This window comes from Melozone crissalis, unplaced genomic scaffold (assembly GCF_028551555.1).
Source record: "Melozone crissalis strain CALT ecotype California unplaced genomic scaffold, PUWL_Pcris_2 ptg000023l_1, whole genome shotgun sequence".
Lineage (NCBI taxonomy): Eukaryota > Metazoa > Chordata > Aves > Passeriformes > Passerellidae > Melozone > Melozone crissalis.
The window spans coordinates 38,035,991-38,045,378 of record NW_026535801.1 but is presented as its reverse complement, the minus strand read 5'-3'; the positions used below and the strand labels follow the sequence as shown (position 1 = coordinate 38,045,378).

Here is a 9,388-nt window from a genome sequence, read left to right as displayed (position 1 = left end):
ACAAGCCAGGAGGGCTTATTCGCACTACCCGAACAGAGTTGAGTTTCTAGGCTTTATGTTAAGTTTTTAGTTTTGCCCAGCGCAAGAGGCGAGAGCGCGGAGCGGGGCGGGACGCGGGGGGCACCAGCGGCAGCGATCCCGGCCCGGGATCCAGAACCGGCGGAGATCCAGCCTGGGGGCCGGGATCCAGAGGGATCCAGCGGGATCCAGCGGGCGGGGATGCGCGGGGGAGCGCAGGGGATGCGCGGGGGCACCGCGGGCAGGGATGCGCTGGGGCCGGGGCTGAGCGGGGATGCGGCCCGGGGTGGGGGCAGCGATGCGGGCCGGGAGCGGGGGGATGAGGGCAGGGCCGCCCCGCGGGGCAGGGGGCCCGCAGCCCCCGGGGGGATCGGATGCGCTGCTGGCGGGGCGCGCTGAGTTTCCGCGGGGCGCGGAGCGGCGCGGAGCGGAGCGGCGGGGCGGGGGGCGGGCGCGGGGCGGGGGGCGGGCGGGAGGAGGTGGAATTGCATTTCTGCCGCTAAAGCGTTCGCGGAGACTTCAAGGTATAATCTATCCCAGATCCTTTCCCAGAGAGAAACTTGGCGATCACGTTTCCACATGATGCTCACGTTTGGTGCTCTCCAATTATCCCTCCCCACAAAGATAGGTGGCGTGTGTTGCAGGGTCTCTCCTCTCGCTCGTACAGAAAAGAAAAAGAAAAAAATGTCATTAGAAGAGGCGTAACACGTCAGTCCGTCCCCAGGTTTGTGTTTCCTGGAGTGGCAGAAAGAGATCAGTCCTAACCTGCCCAGCAGGAATAACGGTCCTTCCGACAACTCTTTGCAAGGCTTTTTACAATTTCTCCAGGAGCTGCATCTCCCTTCACCTTTTCTCCTCCACTTCGCGGCTTCTTCATGCTTTTTCTTCTCACCATTTCTGGCCAAAACTACAAACAAGACTTCGCAGGTAGGTTTGGAATTTAATTCCATTTTCTCTCTTTTTTTTTTATTTTCCCCTTCTCTTCTGGTTTTTTTTTTTTTTTTTCCTCACACCATCTCACGCATCAGAGGGGTTATTTCATTTCGAGACTATTTTAATTTTTCCGGATTTGTTTATACTTGGGGAGAAAATTTTATTTTTGTAAATTTTTTTCAATCTTTTGAACCGAAACCTGAAGTCACTCCAGCCCCGCTCCAGGAAGGGATGAGCAGTTTCGGGGTGCTCGGGGCTGTGGCACCACCACCCCTGCTCCCCTTACCTGTCAGCCAGGTACGGGAGGTGCCTTTTAAAACGCAACAGCAAAAAAGTTTTAGCGTTAGGAAAGGACTTGGTCCTCCTGCAAAAAAAAAAAAAAAAAAAAAAAAAAAACCACCAAAAAACCCTAAACACCCCCCACCCACCTCCTGCTCTTTTTATTTCAGGTTTTACATCTGAGCTCTGAAAGTTTGCAGGTACCTGTTAATGCTTTGCATGCCCTGAGCTTGCAGAGCAGCCCGGCCGGGCACCGCTGGAGCCCCAGCCCCGGGCAGGGCTCCCCGGCAAAGGATGTGTTTCCCCAAACAGAAAGTTTTGCTGTTTTGTCTGCATACTTGGTTTCATTTCTATATTTTATTTTGTGAAGCCGGGTGAAGTAACACCTTAGCTTCTGGGAGTCTAAAGCAAGAAGTGAAAGTACAGGCTGGAACTTAAAAGTCGTTTAGCAAAAGGAAAATTAAAAAATTAAAATTAATACATATTTTTAAAAGCTTGCCGGTTCTCCGGGAAGAAAAGTGTTCTCGAGAAATTTGCAGGTTTAAAATTACTGACAACTTTTTTTTGCGGGAGGCTGGAGAGTGGGGAAGGGAGTGAAACGCATTTAAAACAATTCACCATTGGTGGTTTTGCATGAAAACGCCAATTTGCCGAGGCAGGCTGAGGGTCCGGGCTCGCCTCGCTGCCTGTCCTCCCTCCCCGCTGCTCTCCTCTCCTGGCAGCCCCGCCGCGGTGATGCCACCATCGCCCACCCCAGCCTCGAGAATTACTGGCAAATGCTAAAGTTTCCAGCGCATTTCTCAGCCCCTTCTTTGCTCAGCCACATTCATGCACATCCACAGAGCCACCCATTCCCTCTGCCCAGGCGCAATCCCAGGCAGGAGAGTGTGGGTAAACACGCTGACCCTACGCACACTCTCTCAATCTCCCCATCCTCTTACCTGCTTGGAGATTTGTTATTTTTTATTTATAGCCAAGCAGGTTTTATAACAGCAAACGCCTGAGGAGAGAGTTCAGGCGGAATAAAAAGACCCAACAGCAGCACACTTCACTGCTCAGTCCTGGTGTGAAGCTCTAGCAAAGTAAAAAAGACACAAGGGAGAGGAAAGAGGAAAAGGAGGGGGAAAAAAAATCTCACTCTGCTTTAAATACATATATATATTGAAACTGTTGAGTCAGGTAATAATTTTTTGGGTTTTATGTAAAACTCCCAGTGCAGGAGAAGACAATAGATGCGAAGGCGAGGGGGCATCCTGCTCAGGAGAGCAAGGGTTAATTGCCCTTGTTTTACAGTTTGCATCTGTTACATCTTTTATAGCCCCCTGTTTAAACTAATCCTCAAGTCAAAGCATCTTTAAAGCTACAGCATCTTCTTCGAGGTGGACTGAGTTTCAGGAGCGTTCTTGCAGCAAACCAAACGCTCCTTCCCCTCTCTCCCTTTGACAGATAGAGCCTCCAGCCCAGCCCGAGCACACAGGCACACTCAGTAGGTCTAAAAGTTTACAAGTTGCTTTTATTTATTTTTTTTCCCTTAAAAACAAAAACAAAAAAAAACCCATCAAAACCCAACTGAAGGGCTGAAAACTCTGACAGCGGTAGTTTTGATTTCTGTTTCTTTTCTGGGAAGGAAAAAAAAAAAATGACACTCTGAAGCTTTGTTTAAGTAAGGGGCAGGGGAAACCCTGAATATTGTCAAACTGACTAAAAAGGTGACAGAGGTTTATAATTACACTCCTCGTTGTTAGGGGGAGGGGGAGGTATCCGTGCTGAGCTTTACCCCAAAAGGACAGGGGGACAGGGGAGAGCCATGTTTCCCTCTCCTCTTATCACTTTGCTGGAGAGCACTTTGTGGGGATAAAAAATGAAGGCAGGAGAAGGGTAGGATTTCTCGTGAAAAGAAGTTCTAGTGTCAAATTAAAGTACTTTTAGGAGGAAATGGTCCGCCTAGCATTGAGTCAAACAGCCTACTGTAAAAGCTGTGCATTCCCTCATACGGTCATGAGTTATGACTCATTTGAGATGTAATTCTTGTCTCTCTCTCTCTCTCTCTCTCTCTCTGATCTGCTTTGCTGGTGCAACACACACACACGCAGGGAGGGAGACACACGCACACGCGCTCACACACACACACACGCACAGAGACACACACACACACACAGAGAGGGGGAGAGAGAGAGAGAGAGAGAGAGAGAGAGGGAGCAGAAATAAATAAATAAATAAATAAATAAATAAATAAAGAAGAAATCTGCCCGGCTGGGGAGAGAGGGGGAGCCCGCTCCGACCGCGTCCCACCTCCCCCGGCACGGCCAGCCTCTCCGTGTGCGTGGATGGGTTCTTTTTCGGGTGCAAACTGGGGTCCCCGTTGGCGCCCTGCGTTTAAATGGGACATCCCGATGCCCACATTGTCGCTGTGTTTGGTCGTTACATAGAGCCTGCGTGCTGCTGCTGCCGCTGCCGCCGCCGCTGCTGCTGCTGAATCAGGGAGTCGAGCCCATGCGAACTGCCATCTGATCCACTCTTATCAATGAAGCAGCAGATCATGGCGGATGGCCCCAGGTGTAAGAGGCGAAAACAAGCCAACCCCCGGAGGAAAAACGGTAAGACGGCCCCCCGGGAAAACTTTTTCCGGCCGGTTCCGCCGCGGCCGCGGGGGGAAAAGGCGGCGGCGGCGGCGGCAGGACGGGGATAGCGGGACGGGGAGGGGGGCACGGCAGCCGGGCTGGCCGCCCCCCAGCTCCCTGCCTGCGTCCCTCGCTCCGTGCGCGGCGTCCCGCGGAGCGGGCCCGGGGCTGCGCGGCCGCGGAGCGGAGCGGGGCGCGGGGCGAGCGCTGCCGCCGCCGCCCCAAAGTTTGTTGCGCGGGCGCGGAGCGGAGCGGGCGCTGCCCCCGCGGCCCCGAGCGGCGGAGGAGCGGCGGGGGCGGCCCGGCCGCGCTGGTTCCCCGCTCGCTCCGGCGCTGTCAGCGCGGGCCGGGCCGGGGCGCGGAGCGGAGCGCGGCGGGGCGGTGGGAGGCGCGGAGCGGCGCGGAACGAGCGGGGCGGGCGGCCCTGGGAAAAAAACCCGGCAGCGTGAGAACCCCGAGGCGGGCTGGCACCGAGTTAGCGACTCTCTCTCTCTGTCTTTCTTTCTTTCTTTCTTTCTTTCTTTCATTCTTTCTTTTTTTTTTTTTTTTCTCCTTATTGTTAGGGACTCGAAAATGAAACTTCCTCCTCCCTGATAATTAATAATACTAATGAGCTCGGTGCCCGATTGTCCGTCGCTGCCCTCTCCCCCGGTCCCCGCCGGCCGCGCAGGGCCGGGGCGCAGTGGGACGCGGTGTTCTGGGCTGATTTCACATTTGGCAGCTTTCACTGGTGTGGTGGGTCTCTCTTTCTCCGTCTCTCCCCGTCCCTCCCTCAGTTTCTTCCTTTCTCTGCCGGCTGATAGCCGCTTCCCCGCCGCCAGCTTCCCCCTCCCCGCCCGCAGCCCCTCCACGGCCATCCCGGCCCCACTTCCAACAACTTTCCTCTCGAGGAGCCGCAGGAAGGAAGATATTTGTGTGAACCTGAACCCATGCGCTTATAGCTCAGCTACTTCATTTAAGTGGAGAGGTGGAGGTGGAGAGGGGCTGAAGGAGGAGGGGGACGCGCACAACAACAACAACAACAACAAAAAACACAAAGACAAGAGAATGTTGATTAGAAACAAATGATCCTGCTCCCCCCCCCTTCCCTCTCTCTAGGTTGTGAGTGTGAGTGTGTGTGTGCGTGTGTGTGTGTGTGTGCGTGTGTGTGTCTTTTTCTTGTTGTGGTGGAGGCGTCGAGCCATATGGGGGAGTGATAGAGGAATTTTAGTCAGAAACTGTTCGTTATGTTACACTGGCTTTTCCCTTTGTGTTGTCTTTGATCTATTTGCTTGGCTTAGTATTACAAAAAAAAAAAAAAAACCAAGAAAAAAAACCCAACTAAAATAATATATTCCGAGTAGCTTCCCAAGGATCCGTTTCTTGTTATCTTTTTTTAAAGTCTCTCCCCCTCCACCACCACCCTTTACTCTTGTGTCTGTCATTATTTAAGGTGGTCCTCGCAGAGGAGACCTCCCCTTCCCCTCATCTCTGGGTAATTTAGTAGACATTAAAATTACACGTAATGTTTCCCTCTCCTCTCTTGTGTTTCCTCTGTTCTTTTTATTAAATGTTGGTTATTGATTTTCTAAAATCAATGTCTGTTGTGGGGCTTTTTTCCCCTTACAAGTATCTAAAGCACGTTGCTGATCAACTGGATAACAAAAGCTTTGTGTCAAGTAGCCTTTTTTCTTATGTTAAACAGTCATTTTTGAGAGAAAAAGAGAATGAGATTTAAAGCAACGCATCCAGAAGTGCTCTTTTGCAGTAAAGAATATTCTGAGTGTTTGAGGGGGTTTTATTCTTCTTCCTCAGCCTCCTTGCTTTTCCAGGCAGGACTATTAGTTGAGCGTGTTAAACCCATCACATGCTCTCTGATGAGGGATGCATCTACGTGTTTAATATTTTCTCAACGTGATTTGAGCACTAAAAAAAACCCCCCCACCACCACCACCCTTACCCCCCCCCCCAAAAAAAAAAAAAATTTCCTGGGTGCCTCTGTTTGCTCAGGACACCAGGACCGTATCCTGGTAGTGCAGCCAAGTCTTTGGGAGCACGTATGGAGCGGGGTGGCAGATTCTGGTTGCTCCCATGCAAAAAGGTGTTTTCAGGGAGCTGCAGTAACTTGGAAAAGCCACCACACTTGGGAGACGAAAGTTTAATTGCGATTTTTAAGGTAACCACTTAAAGATCCTGCAAACTTCAAGTGTGTGTGCGCTGCTTATGCGAGGGGCTGAGTTCTCCCTTCAGTGTCTTGCTCTGGCCAAGACACGGGGTGTGTGTGTGGGGGGAAAGGAAATAATTCCCTACTTTCTGTCTGTCCCCTCTTTCCTGTTTGTGCTCCCCTAACTTGTTTCTTTCATTCATTTCTGAGTGAGAAATGCCCTGGTTCTGAGGAGCAGGTAGAGCGAGGGTGGGTTTGGTTTGTTGGTTGTTTTTTTTTTTTCATTTTCTCTTTCTCGACAAGCACGTATCCAATGCCTTTCCCGTTGGGAATTGCCTAGGATTTATCTGGACTGAGTGGATTTTTCTTCTTTCCTGGAATCGTGGAAAAGATGTTACTTCTGAGCTTGTGTCTTTGCTGATAACACCAGGAACGGTGATGCTTATCGAACTCGGACAGAAATTCCTTAGAAACGCAGCAGAACCAAAATAAAATTTAAAAGCCACGAAAAAGGAAATAAAAATAGATGGTCATGAAGGCAGCGAGAGGAGTGCTAGTGAATCCCAGACACGTTACAGACGGGGGGGACAAAACAGAATAATCCAACTAATGCCTCAGTGGGCTCCACGCCTGTGCGCGTGTGTCTGCGTGTGTGCGGGGATGGGCAAGGCTCGGGATGAGATACCGGCGCTGGATAAAATTACAGCGGAGCTAAATAGGGTAGAAAGGAAGCAGGCTCGGGATTTTCCGAGATAACGGGGTTGATGAGAGCTGCTGGAGTGCAGGAGAGGTGTGCGGGGGGGAGGCGGGCTGAGAGAGGCGATGCGGGAATCAGCGAGGGGTGAGCCCCCCGGGGAGGGAGGGAGGGAGGGAAAGGGGGAGGATGAGGAGGAGAGGACCCCGAAAGCGGAGCCGGGGAGGGGGGCGGGAGGTGCGGGAGCGGCAGCCCAGGAATGCGGCGGAGCTCCGGGAAGTTCGGTCAGATGATTCCCAGCGCCTGACTCACTTCGCGGCACTTTCACTCGGGAGAGAAGTGGCGGCACAAGAGGAGGAGGAGGAGGAGGAGGAAGAGGAGGAGGAGGAGAGGGCAGCGAGCCCCCTTTCCGCACGGGCGCCCCGCGGAGGCGGGGGATGCGCCGGCGGCCGCAGCGCCGGTGCGGAGCGGTGCGGAGCGGGGCCCGGCGGCAGCGCTGTCTGTCTGTCTGTCCGGCCGGCAGCCCTGCCCTGCCATGCCTGATGAGCTGCCTTCTCCCCGCGCTGTTGTGGTTTGGCGTTTGTTGGCTGAGGGTTTTTCCCCCCACCCCCCCCCCCCCCCTCCTTTCCGCTCCCCTCCTCGAAAATCCAAAGTGAAATTAAAATCCCCGCGAAGGGGGTGGGGGGGAGGGGGGAAAGTTGTATCTAATTTACCCCAAAGTTTCAGTAAACAGCTCTCTTTGATTCCTTTGCCACCTCGCTTCCAGTTGTAAAGAAAAGGGAGAAAGTTCAATGCTTTCAGGGCGTCTGATCCAAGACCACAGACCAAACAAGCAGAGACGATTAGGCTTGCTCAGAGCCTTTCCCAAAAAGACACCCACCCACCCTCCTTCCAGGGATGCTGGGGAAGGGGGAAAAAACCTCCTTCACTCCTCACTTGAAAAAGAGGGGAGAGGAAAAAAAAAAATTTAAAAAAACCCTGAAAAAATAGGCAAGCCTGCCTGCTGCCTTTAGTGAGTGGGAAGTGAGTCTTGTCTTCCCAGCCTGGAGAAGTTTGGAGGCAGCCAGACGGAGGCCGGGGTGCGGGGAGGCAGCTGCTGGCGGTGCAGCCCAGGTGGCAGCGGGCACCGCGGGCACCCGCAGCGCTCCCGGGGCCGGGCGCCTCCCCAGGGCCGCGAATCCGTTGCGAGTAGATTTCTCCGGGACTCGAGACAAATGCGCTGCCACCACCTCCAGAAAGGCACCTGGAGATAGGTATTAAAAATTAATGCCCCTAAATGCGAGTGGCCAGGGCGTAATGATTAGCCAGGCAACGTTTTCTCGGTGCGGGTTCATGTCCAGGCTGAGCTGTGGCATGGAGCAAGGGGAGGTTGCTGTCTCTGTGTTAGGTCGGATCTATTTATTTTCTTCCGAGTTTCCAGAAACCCAGAGAATTTGGAGATTAGTAGGCTGATTTACTGTTTGCCATTTGTGACCATTCGGTAATTACTGGTTTTGCTTATTGCACATGCTTGGCGAGGAAAGTTTTGGGGGAATTTCTAATTGCTGCAAGAAAATGCATTTGATGGCTTGGGAAAGGCGTATTTGAAAAGGGAAGAAAAAGTGATAAGGAAACCATTACAAGTTAATTATCGATAATTATACATAGCCAACTGCCCAAGGTAGGGGAAATATATGGTGCAAGCTCTCAGGACAGGCTGGTAATATTCCCCAAGAAAAAAATGTGTGTGTCCCCTTAGAGTGGAAAGAAGGGTGTTGATTCTTTTACAGCAGCCCCACATTCATTCCAAGAAATAGGAAATTCTTCGCCTCACAACAGTTTTTGGCATCTGCATTATCCCAGTGCTTTTAAGGTGCATTTTCTCCTCTGTGAAAGAGAACTCTTTGTCCTTTTTTTCTGCAAGACCATGGCTTCCCAAGGTAGACACTATTTTGTGCCTGTCACACAGAAAGGGAGTGCAGGTTTGCAGTGCTCACAGACAATTGATTGTCTGCCCTAATGTGTTTCATTTACATGTTTATAACGTCAATAGTGCTGGGGTGTCCACTGTACCATTCATTCCAGCATTCCCACAAGGGTGCAATTGTCTGAATGGCCAAGTCAGACACCTTTTTGATTGCTCTTTAGTTGTCTTTTTAGAGTATAGAGAAAAAGGAGAGAAATCTGTGATGCAGAAACACTAGTTGAAAATATTTCAGAATTAAGCGTCACCATTAAAGCAGATGTGAGCATTAGACAAACAATATATTTTAACTAAGGTTCTGAAGGTGGAAACAAATTCAGAATAGTGGAGCTGGTTAGTGCACACGACATCCAGTCCTGTTCCTTAATTTTTTGGGGCTTTTCAAAAATGTTCTGTCGTTCTCATTTTCATTTCAGCCCCTGCAAATGCAGCCACCTCCTAACTCTTTGTATGCTTAACTGTAATTTGCTATATTTCCCCTCCATATTTACATATCTCTGTTTATGCCAACAGCGTCAGCTAACCACTGGGAAAGTCTATTGAGAGAATAACTAGGCTGGGAGAAGTGTAGACTTAAAAAAATAGTGAGATCCAAATATTTCTCCATCAAGTGGAGGTTTTTTGGTGAATAAAACGACAATGCCTAGACTTTTCCTTGCAGCAGTTTAACTTACAGAGCTGCGCCCCAACTCCTCACGCCTCCGATCGCCACCATGCTCTGTGCGCTGCGAGCTCGC

General features: G+C 51.4%; 1 protein-coding gene across 1 annotated transcript in view; it reads left to right on the top strand.

Moving 5' to 3' along the window:
* Window positions 1-511: 511 nt before the first annotated feature.
* ZEB2 (zinc finger E-box binding homeobox 2) overlaps window positions 512-9,388 on the top strand; it is a 114,189-nt gene continuing 105,312 nt past the window's right edge. Inside the window, exons 1-3 of the mRNA XM_054277586.1 lie at window positions 512-742; window positions 847-945; window positions 3,660-3,827. Of these exons, the coding sequence (XP_054133561.1) occupies window positions 3,755-3,827 (73 nt within the window). The 5' untranslated portion in view covers window positions 512-742; window positions 847-945; window positions 3,660-3,754. The remainder of the gene's footprint in view (window positions 743-846; window positions 946-3,659; window positions 3,828-9,388) is intronic.